At 40.5% G+C, this 19,878-nt stretch overlaps 1 protein-coding gene across 1 annotated transcript; it reads left to right on the forward strand.

Moving 5' to 3' along the window:
* Positions 1-9,874: 9,874 nt before the first annotated feature.
* Positions 9,875-19,425, forward strand: BAALC (BAALC binder of MAP3K1 and KLF4). The gene is made up of 3 exons (XM_039387654.1): positions 9,875-9,899; positions 11,734-11,903; positions 17,469-19,425. Exons 1-3 carry the CDS (start codon positions 9,875-9,877, stop codon positions 17,571-17,573), a joined length of 300 nt encoding a protein of 99 aa, XP_039243588.1. The 3' UTR covers positions 17,574-19,425.
* Positions 19,426-19,878: the final 453 nt, after the last annotated feature.

Below are 19,878 nucleotides of genomic sequence, written 5' to 3' on the forward strand. Positions count from 1 at the left end.
GACCTCCAGGTCATACCCACAAGAAGAGCACAATGAGTACCATGACCAGGACTAAGGGTGCCCTGCCTCTAGCCAGGTAGAGGAGAGGGACAATCGAGTCTATTGGACAGTGTGGATTCGGTGGCCTGGCACATCAGAGCCACAAAGGTATAAGGCCTTAGTGGACACCGGCGCACAATGCACTTTAATGCCATCAAGATACGTAAGGGCAGAATCCATCTCCATTTCTGGGGTGACAGGGGGATCCCAACAGCTGACTGTACTGGAAGCTGAAGTGAGCCTGACTGGGAAGGAATGGCACAGACACCCCATCGTGACTGGCCCAGAGGCCCCGTGCATCCTTGGCATAGATTACCTGAAGAGTGGGTATTTCAAAGACCCAAAAGGACTTCGTTGGGCTTTTGGCATAGCTGCTGTGGAGACGGAGGAAATTAGACAGTTGAACACCTTGCCTGGTCTCTCAGAGGACCCCTCTGCTGTGGGACTGCTGAAGGTTGAAGAACAATTGGTACCGATAGCCACAGCAACAGTGCACCGTCGGCAATACCGCACCGACCGAGACTCTGTGACCCCTATACATAAGATGATCCGTGACCTGGAGACCCAGGGGGTGGTCAGCAAGACTCGCTCACCCTTTAAGAGCCCTATATGGCCAGTGCGTAAGTCCAGCGGAGAGTGGAGGCTGACGGTGGATTACCGTGGACTCAATGAAGTCACACCACCCCTGAGTGCTGCTGTGCCGGACATGCTGGAGCTCCAGTACGAGCTGGAGTCCAAGGAAGCCAAGTGGTATGCCACCATTGACATTGCCAATGCCTTTTTCTCCATTCCTTTGGCAGCTGAGTGCAGGCCACAATTTGCTTTCACTTGGAGAGGTGTGCAGTACACCTGGAATCGACTGCCTCAGGGGTGGAAACACAGTCCCAGCATTTGCCATGGACTGATCCAGACTGCACTGGAAAAGGGTGAGGCTCCAGAGCACCTACAGTACATTGACGACATCATTGTATGGGGGAACACAGCGGGTGAAGTCTTCGAGAAAGGAGAGAAGATAATCCAGATTCTCCTAAGAGCCGGTTTTGCCATTAAACGGAGTAAGGTCAAGGGACCTGCTCAGGAAATTCAGTTCCTAGGAGTGAAGTGGCAAGATGGACGCCGCCTAATTCCCATGGAGGTGATTAACAAAATAGCAGCCATGTCCCCACCAACCAGCAAGAAGGAAACACAGGCTTTCCTAGGCGCTGTGGGCTTTTGGAGGATGCATATCCCCGAGTATAGGCAGATTGTAAGCCCTCTCTACCTTGTGACACGGAAGAAAAATGATTTCCAGTGGGGCCCCGAACAACAACAAGCCTTTGAACAAATTAAACAGGAGATTGCCCATGCGGTAGCCCTTGGGCCAGTAAGGACAGGACAGGACGTGAAGAACGTGCTCTACACCGCAGCCGGGGAGAATGGCCCTTCTTGAAGCCTCTATGGTATGGTGGACGGTGGTCAAAGTACAGGTATGAGGAAGCCTGGCAAGTTGACTACATCACGCTCCCCAAAACCCGCCAAGGCAAGCACTACGTACTGACCATGGTAGAAGGAAGTACTGGATGGTTGGAGACATACCCCGTGCCTCATGCCACTGCCCAGAATACCATCCTGGGCCTTGAAAAACAAGTCCTGTAGCGACACGGCACCCCAGAGAGAATTGAGTCTGATAATGGGACCCATTTCAAGAATGGCCTCGTAGACACCTGGGCCAAAGAGCACGGCATTGAGTGGGTGTATCATATCCCCTACCATGCACCAGCTGCTGGAACAGTTGAGCGGTGCAACGGACTGCTGAAAACCACCCTGAAGGCACTGTGTGGGGAGACTCTCAAACACTGGGAGCTGCATTTAGCAAAGGCCACCTGGTTGGTCAACACCCGAGGCTCCATCAATCGAGCTGGCCCTGCCCAATCAGAACTTTTGCATACTGTAGATGGAGATAAAGTCCCCGTGGTACATATGAGAGGAATGTTAGGGAAGACTGTATGGATTAGTCCCACCTCAAGCAAAGGCAAACCCATCCGAGGGATTGTTTTTGCTCAAGGACCTGGTTCCACCTGGTGGGTAATGCAAAAAGATGGGGAGACACGTTGTGTACCACAAGGGAACCTAATTTTGAGTGAGAATGGTCTGTAATGTTTCATTGTATATATATATATATAGATAGATGTATATAGTTTTAAAGGGATATAGTTTTTTAAAGGGGGTTAATTTGGGCATGACATGGATGGCATAGAATAAGGGGTGGATAATGTCCTAGTTAGGACAACTGAGACCAGTTCATCAGGGTATGGGTGTAACCCAAAACTGTGTATTCTATAGCCTTCCATGCCATTTCCCAGAAACTGTTATCAATGAACCATTTACACCATCTGCCCATAGAGTCTGACTCCTCAGGCTATAAACTAGGTGTTAAGAGGCCTGTGAGATAGGAGGATGCTCCTGTCCTCACACCCTTTGTGGAACTCCCCGCCCTGAGGGAAGCACTGAGCATTTCTGCCTGAACTGGAGGATATATAATCTTGGAGTCTTGGAACATTTTTTAACCACTCTGTGGGATCCAGAGAAGGACTGCGGCTCATCGCTCTCAAACAGACTTGGGTCACCACCCTATACTGGACTCCAGTCACCACTTTGACCAGACTGCAACAGCTCTCCCCCCAGCAGGTTCTTCCCCTCTCCCTTTACTTTGGACTCAAGCGGGGCCCAAGGAACACCACGCTGTTCATGCCCCAGGGTACTGGGTTATACATTTGGGTTTTGTGGGTTATGACCAATTGTTTGTTTGTATGATTGTACTTACTGTATTATTTTAGTAAATTGTTATTCTGACTTATAATCTCTCCTTTGAGTTGAGTTCATTTCCCCTGCTGGTTAACTCTTAAACCAGCACAAGGGCGAACACTAGATATGAGTGATGACTTTTTCACATCTATACAGATACCTTGAGCCAAAGCACTTTATGATTGTAGTCATAACGTGAGCCACTTAAGTCAGCAGTATCCTTTTGTATATTCATAGACTGTAAGGCTGGAATGTCAGCTGGCCATACAGCCCACTGGTCTTTCCTCTGTTAATTTCCATATGGAGCATATTTTTGGGACATTCAAACTGAATTTACAGCTTTCCAGTGGCTGACATTTTGCCTAAGCCTTTGTAAATTAGGCCACTAGTTAATGACTATTTGTTAAAATAAATGTGCAATGTATTACCTGGAACCTTTAGCTTCAATTTCCAGCAGTTGAACCTTGGTGAGCAAAACTGAAGAGTCCTTTCAGCTCAAATTTCATGTACATTTAAATGCTTTTCATAAGGATTTATGTTTAGTCTGCCTAAATATTTTTGCTGCTCCTCAGTGTAATTAATTGAAACGATGCTATCTGCTCATCTTAAAATTCCATGTGTTATTAGCTAGGTAATAAGAATGATAGTAATACTTTCCATGTCTATGTTGGAAATTAGCCTGAAACATTATGAGTGATGTTTCATTATAACACATCGAAGAAGAATGAAAGACCATGTAAAGGAGAGGGAAAGGCCACGTGAACACCCACAGCTCTAAGCCACTGTTCAGAACCCATCTAAAACTGGGTGGGCACCACTGGGGGAAGGATGATTGAGAGGGGGCCAGCAGCCTACTGCTTGTTTTCCATTTCACACAGTGCTCTCCTGTGAGGGGAGCTTCTGTCTTGGCATTTTAAGGAGACAGTCAGACAGGAACTGAGCCAAAAGCCAGCATCTTTGGAAAACAGGTTGATTGGCCGTAATTTGGACACCCATGATGTAAGGTATTGTGTGTGGAGGGTATAATTTTTAAGGTGTATTTTTCATAGGCAGTACTGAAACGTAGGCCGTATATTTGCGTGTAGAGAAGCAGATGCCTGCACTGTCTATCCTTCTAAAATGCAGTACTATGAAAAGCACTTCAGAGGTTTGCTATTTGTGTGTTAGTTTTTCACTGTGGAGGAATGAGTGATCTGTTTCTGGCACATCATGTGGCACTGGTTAGTTGCTTAATCCATTCTGCCTCATTATTTTCCCAGGAAAAAATGTACTCAGCCTTCAATGCCTTTCAAAATGTAGCTGATCCGTGTTCCACAATGTAGTGAAAATTCAGTTCTTCCATCTTGTTCCAATTATCAAAACTTGTATCTTCGTACATCAAACTCTGTTGTCTGTCTGCCATTAAGTCCTTGCCTAGCACCACGATTACAGTTCTCTTAAGTTAACCTTTCCTATCTTCCCTTCATGGTCAGACCAATTCCCTTTTATTCAGCTTCTGGAGACTGTTTGCCATGTAGAATCCTTTGTCTTGAGCTTTGAAATGATCACACATTGTTAAAGAGTGTTGCAGCATGCTTTTCCTATTTGGAATAAATATAACAATTAACCTTTGTTTCACAGATGTGATTGCAACATTTTTAGATTTGCTTATAAGATAGTTGTACCATGATTCTGAATCACAATTTGAAATCAAAACATACAAATGCAAAGATTTAGCATCTGCCTGTACCCGGAAAATCAGGCCATGTAAGGTTTGCAGCCTGATAGGCTGTTTGTGCTTTAGGGTGAGCTGACTTCAAATAAGCATCCCTGGAAGCAGGGAGGAAGGCACAGAGCTCCCTGCTGCCTCCCCACACCGGTGGTGTGCCTGGGCACAGCTCAGCCCTGCCTGGCTGGAGGCAGCTTCGGAGCCACCTCCAGAATTTGAGGAAGGCATTAATACATTTGTAGTATTTTGCTTCACTGTCTAAAATTCATATCATGTTAGAGTTCAGATAAATCATTCTGGATTCTCTGAACATCTGAGCAGCAGATTTATTGCATTATTGTATTTGCTGATCCAAAACATTGTTTCTGATAACATTTCCCTGCTGCAGCAGGTTATTCCTCTGCAGATTTTCTGGATCCTTCATCCTGGTTTATAAACTCACTCTCTGCTATGCCTGAAAGTTTCTAAATTCTGTCTTATTAGGGAAAAGAGCTATTGCAGATTTCCTGAGCATCTGGCCTCATTGTCGAGGCTACTGCTTTGGAGGAAATGACTTAAACCTGACATTTTTCACAGCCTCCACTCCATTCATTTTTTATCAGATCCATGCTATGTGTTGTTTCTGAAGCAGGAGCACAAAGCAACCCTCGGGCCTGTAAACGCATGGCTTTCCCAAAAATATATAGCAATTCAGGAAAACAGCCAGAGGGAACAGGTATTTTAGTGCTTTCTGTACTTACTGACAGTCTATAGCATTAAAAGCAAGAAACTCGGTGATGATTACAAACACATATTTCCTCTGGAAGCAACTGCATGTGATGATAACACTCTTCATTTGTCTTCACTGTGAGTTTTCTGAGAGTCCATCTTTACAGTGCAGCATCTTATTAGGCAGGCATTTTCTAAACCAGCATCTTATGCATTATGCATGAGTTAACAGTCACGATAAATAGAAAGGGTGTTGCTGAACCAGAAAATTGAACCTCGCTGGTTTGTGTTTGTAGTTGATTCCATAGATATAAACTTAGCGTACTAATCAACAGCTACCCACTTTAAACAAATGTGTGCTTGTCATTCCCTAACAGAACACGACAGCACAGGGTCACACACAGTACTGAGTCAGATCTAGAGCATATTTGGGTGGGAACTCATGTCCAGATTTGGTCACTGCCTGTTGCTTTAAACTCAAGTGGGAGAATACCGTAACAAACAAACATGGAATAACTTTTTCCACAAAGGTCTGATTTTTTGGCTAAGATTAACTTTGTCTCCTTGCTACAAGGCTTCACACCCCTCCCAAACTTCTTGACAGCATTAAATATTGCAGCATTGCTGATTTTGTTTGTCACAGGTCATCTTGAATCTCACTGAGATGTACTCTTTTGATGAAATCTGGGCAAGAGATCCAGGCAGACCTACCTTTATCTGTGGTTTGAGAAGTTTCCTGTGGTCTTGATATTTAAGGGCTACAAAATCACTCCCCCTAGTTCTCTTTTGTCCCTGTCTCTCTGGGCCAGCTGTCAATCCATGTCACTACTTTGTTTTTTTAGACCAGTTTTACTTTCGTAAACTGAATTAATCATGTAATTTCCCCCCCTTCACATCATCTTCATTTCCACGCTAACATCAGGTTAGAAAGAGTTAAGAGTAAAAATTTCTTCACCTCTTTTTGAGATACTGTCATTAAGAATAGTTTAAATTCTTAGTTGTAACCAGGCTGTATGAACAACCAGAGCAGCATGTATGCAATGTTTATCCTTGGTTTTGTGATCACTAGTGTTTTCCTTATAATAAAAGAAATCAGAAGAAATAAAAAATACAGATCTAATGTCTTAAATTTCCATTCCATATTTTACATTCTTTTTTTACTTCTCTGTGATGAACATCCTATTTACTAAAAGGATTATTTTAAAAGCTTTCTTCCTCTCTCCCTATGTGAATGTGTGGGGTTTTTTTAGAGTTACATGATTTAACCATTTTGAATGAACATAAGCAGTTTTTCAGACTGCAATTTTGAATATGTATCTCCTAAACTACAAAATAAGGATGGTGCTGTCTGGCAGTTTATGAAAATTCATTCAAAATTTAAAAATTATTGGGAATGTAGACAAAAGAACACATGCTAGCACATGCTGAGAGGTTTCACAGAACATGCTTGGAGATGGGAATTGGTGACTCTTGCTCCTAGAAAAGTGAGGTGCAGCCTGGCAGAAGGACAGTTGAGGCGGAGAGGGAGATGTTGAGAGAGAAGTTATGATATAAATACACTACAGTCATCAGAGAAAAACAGGCATTATGGACAGAATCCTCTGAATCCATTGGTGAATTTGCATCAGATTTCCAAGTGGCATTAAAGAACTGAAAGGTGCCTTTGCACAATACAGAAGAGTTTACAGCCTACAATTCTGTTATGAAAAAAACTTCTGTTCTTTACAAAATGGCCATGTTCTACCTGGTATTAATACATGACTTAATAGTGTGAAATAAAAAGAATCATTATGATTATATCTATGAATAATTAATAAAGACAATTTTAGAGACTTAAGATAGGAGAAGCATTGATGTGTTCAAGCCTTCCTTCTAAAAACTAATTTTGGTGTTTGCTTGGACACACTGAATTTTTCATCACATTTACAGCACAGAGAGTAAGAGGTTAATCTGGAAAGACTGGAAAAACTTGGTGTCCCACTGGCAGCCTGAATAGTCAATGTTAGGATAAACTATTAATTATGAGTAGCAGCAGTTCTTGGAGAGTTAATTTTATTTATAGTGTTTATATGAGCTATATAAAAATCCCAATGCCTTTGTTTTTGTGTTAGTAGTGACAATCAACATGTTCTGTTCTCTTTATCGTCTTCTAGGAGTTTATATTACCTTTAATATGCCTGTTGTTCTCCACATAGAATACATATTTCAGACAAAATCATCCCAACTTTCTGATCTTCCTATTTATATTGAGATGCCTCTGATTTTAGGTGGCTTTATGTTCATTACATTTTGACATAATAGTAAAACTGTTCTTATATGTCCTTCTTGTGAACTGTGAAACAGCTAAAACATACCCAGATATCCAGAGGGATGGATTTTTAGTTTTGGTTTGTCAAAGGTAATGACTGGAGTTGATTATTGTGCATATCCAAACTTTCCCAAACTTTCATATTTTGGGAAGCTTGAACAAAAGGCAGTACTTTAATGCCAGTGTTTTAGTCGGGTAAAAAAAAAAACCCAAACCCAAACTTGGGCAAATTTGGTTTTTCAAATCTACTCAAATTGTGCATGTGAAAATACACAAAACAAAAACTATTTGAACTGCCATCATTTGGTGTAAATCATCAGACGTTTTAGTGAAAGGTCATGGCTAGGCTTCACGAAGGAAGATTTGGGATTTAGTGAAAGATATTTTAGAAAAAAACTCCTTTGTATCAGTCAGTTGTATCACATCCTGATCTGGATCATCAACTCTGGGACACTGTTTTTGCTGTAACACAGTGGGAAGCTTTGGTGAATCCAGGCTAAATGGACTAAACAAATACCCGTCCCCTGACGTAGGTGTAGCTGGAAGCAATGTGAATATACCTCTGAAGATTGAGACAGCTCAGCAAGGCAGCTCAGTGAGAAGAACGAGTGTGGCTGGATGAGTGGGGGTCAGGTTTGTTTTGTTTTATTGCAGAGCTGCTTGTTTCGATTCCTGTGCTACCTCCCAAGTTGTGCCAGTCTGACTGCTTGCGTCATTCAGAGAAGAATAACTAGGGATTGATTTCAGTTTTAAAATAACCCATTTTTCCCCTGATGCTTCTCAAAAAAAGTTTGTCAAACTGCAGCCTAAAGGATTCTATTGGCCTGGTAAGAAAGGCGGGACTTGGCGCGCCTGTGCAGCCCAACAAGCTAGCATAGAGGAAGCTGGCAGCGAGCATTGCCATGGGAGGACAAGTTCTTTTAAACACATTTTGTGCTGCAAAGATGGACTTGGATTTGTGAGCAATGGGGCTGCTGCAGGGGTGTTCTCCCTGCAACCATTGAGAGAGAACTCATGTACGCTTGTTATAAATAAATCTGATTACATGCAATGAAATACCTGCCGCTTGTCATCCATTCTTCTCCGTAGAGGGAACAGTTCCCCAAACACTGACTAGCCATTCCTGATGGAAGGTTTGCCATCACATTGATGGATATTTAATAATCACCCAGAAACCCTGGTTTTGGGAATGGAGCCGTAAGAATATTCTAGCCTTGCCAGTTCATTTGGAAATAAAATACTTGATGAGCATTGAGATGGAATCTGCAGTTTTCCCTGGTCTCAAGAGGCCCACAGACTTTTGGCAGGAGGGTGTTGTGGCAAAGAACATGACAATGAGAACAGCATTACTGAACCCGTTTGTTTAAATCTCTACGGTGATTTAACAACTGGTGTAAACTGAAGTTCTGCAGTGAAAGACCAAAGAGTTCATCGAACCCATGCTGTGAGGATGGCATAAATATCTCAACAATTTTCTTGTTTTAGATGACACTGAGGCAAGACCCTTAGTATTGCCATCCTGCTGGCTTGTAAATTCCAGATAGTACAAAAGAAGAGAGTTAACTCTTCCATTTTTGTGTACTGTGACAAACCCTAAATAACAATGTAAAAGTATTTGCTATTTTAAGAACAACCATGTGTTCCTAATCCTTTCTTAACATCATCTCTGGTTTGCAATCAACATTTTGTGTTATGTATCTAGTCTATAAGAAGGTGCTCTATAAGAGCAAACCTTGTGCTCTTAACTCCACTGCTCATGCATTCTCATTGTAATTTCTGCTCAGTGCTCATACATAAAGAACAAGTCACTGAAATCTTTAAACTCTTCCCCAGTCTCTAAAGCATCTCTTTGCCAATGAAAAAAAATTTAAAATAGTTTCTTAACTTCAGAATAGCAAACATATTTCAAGATAAAATAAAAAAGCTTTTTACTTAGTATTGGTGACCACTAGGTCATCCATATAAAAATATAGTAGTGATAGTGGAAGGATCAGATACTGATACCTGGTTTATTTCTGACAAGTATTGCAAAAAAAGTCTCACCCCTGCAATGCAGAATGCAGCAAGGATGCTCAGGCCGCATACTAAAAGAGACAAAAAATAAACCAGATACACCATTTTCAGGATCAAGATTTTCTAGCAGCCCCCAGAAATGGATTCATGCAAGAAAAATTGTTCTGTGTGAGACCAAAAGATGCAACACAGTCTGATAAATGAACAATTGTGCTTAATAACAAAATGGCTTTTCAGCCGACAGCTGTTTCACCAGACAATTTAGTCAGAGGCCAGATGGCCAAAGAGACACACAGTGGAAAGTAAATTCTAGGATGACTCCACAGAAGGATAAAACTCGTAATTCATATATGTTTGAAATGTCAAAGATTCAATTAATGGAATTAGTATGTAATGCCTAGTGCAGTTTGCCTGTTGGAAGCTGTGCTCAAGCTTGTTCTCACAGCTCCTCTGCAAGGGGAAGCAGTGGACTCCTGGCTTAGAGCTCTGACTCACACATGGCTAATTGCCTTTCCATCTCTCTCCCTGATAACTGGTTTTGTCTACAATACCAGTCTGTATCACTTACTGCTCTGCACCAACTCATTTTTTTGCTTCTCATTTGGCACTGTGGAGTGATAGGAAGAGAGAAGACCTAAAACAGAAGTAGGTGTGGACTTTTGGGAGATGCAGGAAAGGTGAGGTTTACTCTTTTATGGAAGTTGCATCTAAACTTAGATGGGAGAATGAAATTAGATTTTATACCTAGCAGAAAAGTTTCCAAACGCTGAAGTATATTTTAAAATAAACTATAATGTAGTATTGTCAAGTTTCAGCTCAATTTTTTTTCTGTCAAAAACTAGATGACTTAGCATTATTAGTTACCACCACTGCACGTTAACTTGTCTTTGGAAAACTCTGACTCCATCTTCTGACTGCTCAGGGAAATGCAGTGACTAGTTTGTATTTAGACTTCTTGACTCAGAATCATAGAACGGCTTGGATCAGAAGGGACCTTAAAGATGATTTAATTCACAAAACTTTAAATATTTTCAATATCAAGGCTTTGACTATTTGGTTGAAGCTTTATTGATTTTAGTCATTGCCTTTGCTAGCTGCTACTGATGTTGCTTTCTACTGACAATACAGCTTTTCTTACAGATTTCTGAGAAAGAATTCAGGACTTTGCTTCCCTTTTAATACCCTTAACACTGTGTCTGAATTCCCACCTGATTCGTGGAAGAAGATTTTGATGATACGATGTCACTTCAAATAGCAATGATTTGTCATTGGTTTTCCAGATAATTTTTTCTCATTTAGTGTCTGTGACCCCTTAATTCTTTCAGGTTTGATACCTGCATTGCCAGTTAGTAAATTTGCCTTTTTTTTTTCTCTTTTAACATAAAGCTTTTAATAACTGAGCTTTGACAAAAGCTAAATTGAGAGCTACAGTCATGCATCCCCCTTGCTCTTTGTATTTGTATTTTAGACCCAGTGTTGCAACCAGATGTTTAGTGCTCTGTACTCACCATAAATGACAACTGATTTTTGTTAATGCAATAAGATGAGAAAATTCATTTATGCTGTCCAATATCATGTTGTGCAATGCATGCATATCCACACAGCTAGAGCAGAAAGCAAATCAGTCATTTATTTGATTGCTGATAGTCAAAACAGTAAGAAATGTATTTTTCCTGAATTTCTTTAGTCAACTTCTGATGAAAAAAATGTTCAAGGCCATGAATAGAGCAACCTTCCCACCCATATTAGTCTGATTTGTCATCCTCACACCTAACCCCTTCATTTCCACCTAACCCCTTCATTTCCCAGAACTGCAACAGATTTAAGGGGAGCTTCTCCAGGTCCTAAGTTAAACTGTCGGTCATGCAAGGAGCTGTGTGTGTAGAGAAGCCAATGGAGGTCTGCAGATGACAAAAATCTACTGATGTGCTGCGCTCATTGATCGTTTTTCCGTGTTTTCTGAGCCAGTGTTTCACAGAGCAGTGGACCATAGGGAAAAGGGCAAATAATGTCAAGTGTGAGGACAAGGGTGACACAAGGAGGGGTGGACTGTAGTACTGCACCACACCTGGCATCACAGTCTCACAAACACGTGATAAAATAAAGGGAAAGCCAGAGCCAGTTGCAATTTGCTCCTCGGTATTAATTGCCCAATTTCATGTGTCCCTACTAGGTCTTCTGGAGGATGGGAAATTGGCTCAGACTGGTGTAACTACAGCATCAGCCCCATCTGGAACGCTGAACACTGAGAAGAGGAATAACTGTGGTTCTCAGTGTGCCAACCCCATGGTCCACAGCATGGGAGCCACGACACAGAGGCAGAATGGCTTCAGAACCACAGAGGTAGGAGTATAATTATGTCCCCCGGGTGCTCAGCACTAGCTTCAACCAGGTCTAACTCACTTTTGTGGCAATCTTCCTTGCTGTGGTGAAACTGTGTAAGAGATAAGAGAAAATGGTGCTGGGCTGCACCACAGCCACAACATGGTTGAGCCAAGCACCTCTGACAGTGCCTGAATGGCCACAGAGTTGATATTTTATTTGCCAATCAGAGTAACACACACATTGTTACAGTAAAAAAAGCCCCCACACTCATTGCTTTCCAACTCAGTCCAGCTGTGGCACGTATTGTGCAAACTGTTTAGATTAATTACTTGAAAGAGAACAGATTTTTCCTTAATTGCTGTTCTGCTTAAACTATGTGAACTGCATAAATCCTGGTTCATTCAAAGCTGGACGTGAGGCCTGAAAAAGTCAATTAGAGTCTTTTCAATAACTTCAGTAAGCTTTGGGTCAGATCCTCCCCCCTCCTCTACCTCACTTATATGTCATATATGTTGTAGAAGAGTCATCCAGTGTAACAATAATGTAGGAACACCCAAGGATTTGGGGCTATACCAAAGACCAACCTTCTCCTGTTAACACCTGCCTGCCTCTCCCAGGTTTCCACTTGCCCTGTTTGTGTAGCAGCTGCTGAGCTGCTGCAGATTAAAGAAATCCAAAAACTGCTTGGTTTACTGCTTCCTTGGTTTCTCATATGAGAAAGTATTAGGTAAAAATTTAGGAAAGGGAGACCTCCTTGCTTTCTGGGTCATCTGCAGATGTAGCAGATATAGTCCTTTACGTGGTCCTTGGCATTTCTCGGGTGGAATCTCAACTTCTACTTCATGTTGCTGCTTCCCCTACTTTTTCAGGGGAGTCTTCTCCTAATTGAATATCATATAATTTCACATCTAGAGGGAGTGAGACTGTCTGTAAAATTTTGGAAATTACGGATTGTTCAGTCATGGGTAAATGTTTATACCCCTGTGGGAAGGTACATTGAACTGCCTTCAGGTGAGCACAAAGTTTGCCTTGATGTGTTCCCAGAGTAGAATCATAAATAACATATCTTTTGCATCTAGGTTGCCATCCATGCATAGGACTGCCATCCATGCTCCCTGAATTTGTTACCAGTTCTGCTAAATCTGGCAGAGCAGTAGTTAGAGGTGTGACATTGGCTTTCCATCTCCTGCAGGCAACAGTGAGCAGCCACTGACCCTTTGTCTTTTTCACCATTCCCCAGGGGATACAAATGCTTTCATTATCTGTACAATGCTGGGTGGATTGGCAGCCCACGTAAGCACCATTTCTACCTTTTCTTCCAATTTTTGCTTTATCTCCTTTTCTTCCTGTAACCATTTCTGCAGCTGCTCAATTTCCAAAGATAGTAACAATTCAGTTCCTTTCCTGCCTCCTATTTCCTCTCTCAGACCTTGTTTCTCTCTACTAAGGCTCTTCCTACCTAATTTCTCCAATAATTGTCTTTCCCTGTGCTCTGCTGAAGCAAGTAGAATCATAAAATTATCATTCTCAGTTATAAGCTTGTTTCTTTTGGTTCCCAGTCTTTCTTTTATTTCCCTCTCAAAGGCCAATGATGACTTTAATATTTCATTTTCTGATTTTGAAGCAGCATATTCTGTATAGGACATTTTTGGGAAGGAAGGGACTCTTTCATTTCCTTTTGTGTGATAAGTGAGTCCCCAGTATTGCACAAATAATTGCTTTGTCTTTCTAGAATTTTCAGGCCCATTCCTTGTCTGCCTGGGAAGGAGCACATTTATACTTTTGTAACTGTTTATCCATGGCAGTCTTGCTGACTACACCAATTTTTCTGTCACATAAAAATTTAGGGAAGGGAGACCCCCTTGCTTTCTGCATTGTCTGCTGTCCAAGTCCCCATGAGACCTTCAGAGATAATATTTTAGAGTAATCAGTTTGGCACCGTAAGTCTGGTAAGGTAGCAGAGGCACAGTGTGGTCGCAATCGCAATCCCAGAAGCACAAATGGCATAAGTTGCACTGTAAGTCTGGGTGAATTCAATAAGACTCCAGATTCACAAATTGTGCAGTTTACTGATTTTGTTGGGACAGAATAAGGTCCACAAATTGCTGTTGCTAAATGCACTGGTATCAGAAAGTACCTACAATAGTATTACCATGGAAAACTTACCTGACAGGTGTCCCTAACGGGGAGTAGAGGGTACTGCCTGTTGACCAACCCAGGATACAAAGGTAGAGTCTCCTCTGACCTCCCTCCCCTCTTAAGTCATATTTGTATTGTTTTCTTTGAGGGTGGTGAAAAAAAAGTTTCAGTTGATGTAATTTCATGATTAGGTGGAGTTTGAGTGACTTTAATCATACATGTAAAGCATGTGCAGGTTTTACATCATTAGCATATGTAGGGAATGAAAAGTGATATGCATTTTGAAGGTCATGATGTGTAATTCAGCTTTTGGTCACCATTGAGGTAATTCCTTTGGTTTAGCTTTCATTAGCTGCATTCTTTTAAACAGAGCGTGACTCCAACACCTCTACACCACCCTTTGTTTCATGCCTTTCTCAGGCATGAAACAAGTTCCCTCTGTGCCCCTGCTCCTCAGGCGTGGCACACAATTTGTTTCTGGTGAATTACTGCCAATATGGGCACTTCTCCTCACTGAGCTTTATCTTTTGACGTTTCTCAACAGAAAGTGCCTCAGCACAGCACATGGTGTAACCATCACCCCCTCCCCATATGAGGTGGTCCCATGTCAGGAGTCACATCACTGAGAGAGGCAAAATTAAATCCAAAGGGTCTGAGAAAATGAAAAAGGGAATTTGGATTGAACTTCGCTTTCCATTTGCTAACACACAACACATCAGTACACATATTTTTATTTTATACCTTCATTGTATTACCTCTGTATTGCTGTAGTACAAAGATATTCCCTGGTGACATGGATACTACTGTATTTTTTCTCAAGATACTGCACCTCCAGATGTGCAGGGACATGTTCCACAGCAGCTTGATATCTAGAGCTATGAGTTTGTTGCAAATGAAAAACACGAACAGCTGTCATAGCCACTAGCCCACAGAGAAAAATTAATTGGTGAGGTTGGATATGGTTGAACAGAACTACATAATTATTAATCCAATTTGAAAAAGACTTGGCTACAATTGAGAATTACGGTGTTTACCCTGCATACTGCTGGAGAAAATGGTTTCCCTAATTTTGTAAGTGATTGGAAAATTACTTCTGCATTGGATTTAGTAGGAAGTACGGGCAAATTCCCACAACATATTAACAATGTGAGTGTTGACTCTGGGACTACTCAGTGAAGTGTGGGTTCCTGCCCTGAGGCCCTATGGCTTTAAAGATTTCCTCCTGCATTTTTTAGCTGAGGTACATTCAGTAATATACATCTGTACAGTTGCAGCTCAGTACAAAGAAAATTTGTGATGATAAGGAAGGCATTTACATTATTCTACACATCTAATGCAGATGCATAAGAAAGGAAGGTAAGTTGTCTAAACTTCTTTTACTCAAAATAGAAATATATATTCCTTCAGAGAAAGTGTAGTATCTAATTTAGGCTCCAGCTCTGGTTTGCCACCATGAATATCTGTTTCTCCACTGAAGGAAGCCTAGGAGGAGCAAGTTTCCAATTGGAACACTTTAAGTTCAGGTGCCTAGAGATGAGAATGTGACTACTGCCCCCCAATTCAAAATGTGCCTATTTTCTTTATCTGAACATTCACATTGACTACAATTTTTCTTTTACCTCTACATGCTCTATAATACAATGCAATGCAGCACACAGTGCTCTCAGAGACTTGGGTTGTGCCATGAGCTTGCGAACAAGTAGGGGGTAAATGGCATTACCTCTCTGTTTCTCACTTTCTCCTGCATCAAGCTCTAAAGCAGCCTCCTGCCTTACCCCTCGGTTTTGTGACAATTTGTATGTCAAAAGGGAAAGAGTTTGACACAGGCCGCATCTGGTAAACTTTGGATCCTCTCATGATGATAACGTCTGAACAACTTGAAAGTAAAAGATGATGATGATGATGATGATAAGAGGAGTCCTTACACCAGTGAAGGCAATATAATTGTTGCAGTTCGTGAGGAAAGGACACAACAACCTTCAGGCTCAAACAGAGTTGAAAGTCTGTTTATTCAAAATGGTTCCCCTATTTATAGAGGGAGCAGAGAAGGTTCTGAAAAAAAGGGAGGAGCATGGGACTGACAGGAGTTACATCCAATTAGGGAGACCCAGGAGAGGAGTTACATAACATGGGGACTCTGCACTGCCGCAGATTTTAACCAATAGGAAAATAAGGAATAAACATGAGGGAGAGAACATTATGGAATTCAATAAAAACATGGGGGTACAACAGATTTGAACATATATTAACAACAATTATTAACTTCTTCTAGTCAAACAGTCTCTGTGTCAGTAATGTTTTATTGGGTCAGTTCACAACATGTTTTCTTCCTCTGCAGCCTCAGTCAGGTTATCCTGTAATTGCTGTTTCCACATTCGAAACTTCCCCTCTTCGCAGTAGATGTCTTCCACAATAATGGTCAGGCATAAAAGCAAGAGTTTTATCCAGATTATGTCCCTGACTGATAAGCACCTGCTTTGATTTTCATTATATGTGTAGTCTTTGGAGAGTCCTTGCATGAACTGTAGCACTGGGGGAGTAGAAAGCAAAAGAGCAGGTGTATTCAGGCTGCAGAAATGTGAAGTAATATATAGCAGCAAATAAACTCCAAGTGTTGCTCTGCAAATATATATGTACCTTCAACTCACGTCAGTGGAAGTTTATGAGACGTTATTCTAGCTGGCACTCCTGCCATGTAAACAATGCCTAATTTATCTGACATTCCTTACACTGACAAATAGTTTCATAGACTACTGGAAATGCAATAATCAGACCCACCTAACTCACCCCTGTGTCTCTATCAGCCCAGTTCTGAGTGCACTTTCTGAGTGCTAGACATATCCAGTTTACTGTGTATATAGTGTGTTGCTCATGGCAACAAGCAGATAGATGAGGAGATGGAGAAGAATAAATTTAAATTAGGGATGCACTTGGATGCCTCAGATGGACTGACTTGTTTGAATATTAGAAATTATCTGATGAAGCTCTGAAAGGTATATTTATTGTGTTTGGGTCTTATACGCAGGCAGAAGTAAATGTTACTTTAAAACTGTATTTTCACTTAAGAAACACAAAATCAATTATAGAAAATTCTATCTCAGGCTAGTGATGCACAGCTCCCAGTGACATCAAAAGGAACCTCTAATTTTCAGTTCTGGACTGAAACCAGATTTATTTGCTCTGCTTTTAGAGTACACACATGCAGAGGTCATAATTATAGTCAAGAGGGTTGATCCAAAGTCTGCTGTTGTCCACAGCCTGTATAGCAGTTATAAAAACTTGTGTCCCTGCTGAACGAGAAAGTTGCTTTGCATCACAGTTCCGCGTGAAGGATGCTGGAGGCATTCTGTTTATTAAGTAGAACTGTTTTCATAAGTTAGGAGGTAATCACCAATGACTCTGCTGTCAGTGTGGAATTCACTGTGCTGTTTAAATCTCTTACAGAGTAAATGGAACTCACAGAAAATGTCCACAAAAGAAGTTGCCATTAATGTTACAAAAAACATCAGACAAAGTGACAGAAGGAAAACAAAGAATTGTGCCAATTAACAAAGAAAATTGCAGGTGAGGATGGATTTAACAATGCTTCACTACACTTTAAATGTCATCTGTCGCTGAAGATGTGAAGATCTCCAGATGTTCCAGGTTGAATACAGCAGGCAGCTGCTGTTGAGTGCCTTCAGAAGCAGGTCTTGTGGAAACCAGCTGCAGACACTGTAGGATCTTCAGACATCATTTATCTAAAGCAGTGGCACTACACAGACATACAACAAAATTCGTGCCATTTCTTTTTCACTAACTTCTGTGTTATCCCTTGGGTATGTCCTATTCTGCATTGCTATTAAGATCAGGCTGGATAATAAGAGGTACAGCTCATCACAATTAAAATCAGGAAATGAACAAATGAATCTGCATTTTTAGTCATAGAGATTTTTGAGTGTGCACATTCAAACCCACGGAGTTCTTTTAAAGCACTCACTTTCAAAAAACTCAAACGCAGACTTCTCAGAAAGTGACACACAGGTGACTTCCACTAAATCTGTTTTCAGCTATATATATAGGTTATATATAGTCAAGTCATACAGTAACCTTTTTATATATTAAAATTTCAATTACCTAGTTTTAATTTGTTGTCTGTATTGACATAATTTTGGTCTTAAAAACAAGTAACTTTCATGTTGACCAGCCTTACATGAAGTTCTTAGTCTTAGCTGGCAAGTAGAGCTATGGCTACTTAGTTTTTATATATGGCCCTTTAATTATGTTGAGGCTCAGACTGACTTAGAAAAAGATTGTCATTAATATTTCATGAAAATAACCATAATTCTTAAAGCCATATTGTAATATCAGATCAAAAAATTAACTTTATTTTAAGATATAATTAATTTGCTCTTCAGAAATTATTTAATTGCATTGTAAGCATCCCGTATCACAGTACTCCATGATTATCATGAATATATATCTAAAAGGAATATAAACATTCATTGTAGTAAAGTCCAGGAATTAATTCAACATATTACTTCTCAATATAGAAATAATAATATATATTCTCAGTGGGTTTGCATGTTTATAAGACAAAAGAGGTAAATTTATTTGCCTCCCCCATAGACATATATATATTTATATATATATATATATATATGGGTATCCTTAGAGGGCCATTTATAAGAACTCTTTAAAAGTTGTTCATAACAAATAGATAGCATTGGGAAGAAAATCCATGTATGAATGGTAAAAAGTCCTTTTCATGAACAAACAGGTATAAATAGAATTCTGGGACTGAACCCCAATTTATTCCATATTAGGATCATTTTAATGGCTTGCTGCTAGGTGTGTGTGTACTTATTACTTTCCATGTAGTACAAGAAGTCTATGCAATTGGAATTGCTTATTAATTATTCTAACAAAAAGGCAAACTGAGATCCAGAACTAGTGCAAGACTTTTGCAGACCATAGCATATTTTTAAAGGATTTACTGGCAGAGAGAGTGCAGTATAAACCTGCATGATACAGGAAAACTACAGAAAGTGAATAATGATGCTGATGCATTAAAGGGTAGAGGGGATTTTATACACTCTCCTCGTGTAATACATTACTGTTCTTATTCATTAGGCTGTAATTGAAATTATATTATTTCCCAGGTGGCTTTTTAGTTCTTAATGTGCAAGCTTCCAATGAGCTTAATAAAACTAAAAGTAGGTTCTAGAAATGTGTATTTATGTTTACTTTCCTTCTACTAGAGATAACCACCAGTAGAAACAAGCAATTTGTTTGTAAAATAATATACCAATCTGTGTAATTGGGGTGACAGGATCTAATCTATACTGCCTAAGACAATTTAAAGTCCTAAAAATAGGTTCCTGTCCTGGTTTTAGTGGAATAGGCAAGCTCAAAGAATCATCTGGTGGCCGTCTTGGGAGTGAAGTCTTATTTACAGGGTCTGTTCTTTGAGTAGCAAATGAAATATCTTCCAAATATAAAAGGCTCAAATACATAAAATAAAGCGACCATGTTTAAAGACGTGGCCTTTCAGATAAAGGACCTGCGGGCATTTCTGTCTTCTTATGTGACAGGATTTTTGAAATATAATTTTCTCCCCAAAGACATTATGCCACATAATTAGTTCGAAGTCCCTTGGCTGCACATGAGGATTTCTACAGGTACACTGTAACAACACACTTTCTGCTGAAATGATCTGCCAAAAGCTGGTGAGTTTTTAGGATTTACCTGAGTTCAGTTTTCAAACAGAAAAGGAACTTTGCCATGTTTCCATAATTCCTATACAATGTATATATAGGATTTTCCTTTGATGCTTGTATACCTGTAAAATACATCTTCTTCCACTATGTGAGAA

The sequence above is a fragment of the Pipra filicauda genome, unplaced genomic scaffold (genome assembly GCF_003945595.2).
Source record: "Pipra filicauda isolate LSUMZ 115617 unplaced genomic scaffold, ASM394559v2 scaffold57_size4234018_pilon, whole genome shotgun sequence".
NCBI classification, from domain to species: domain Eukaryota; kingdom Metazoa; phylum Chordata; class Aves; order Passeriformes; family Pipridae; genus Pipra; species Pipra filicauda.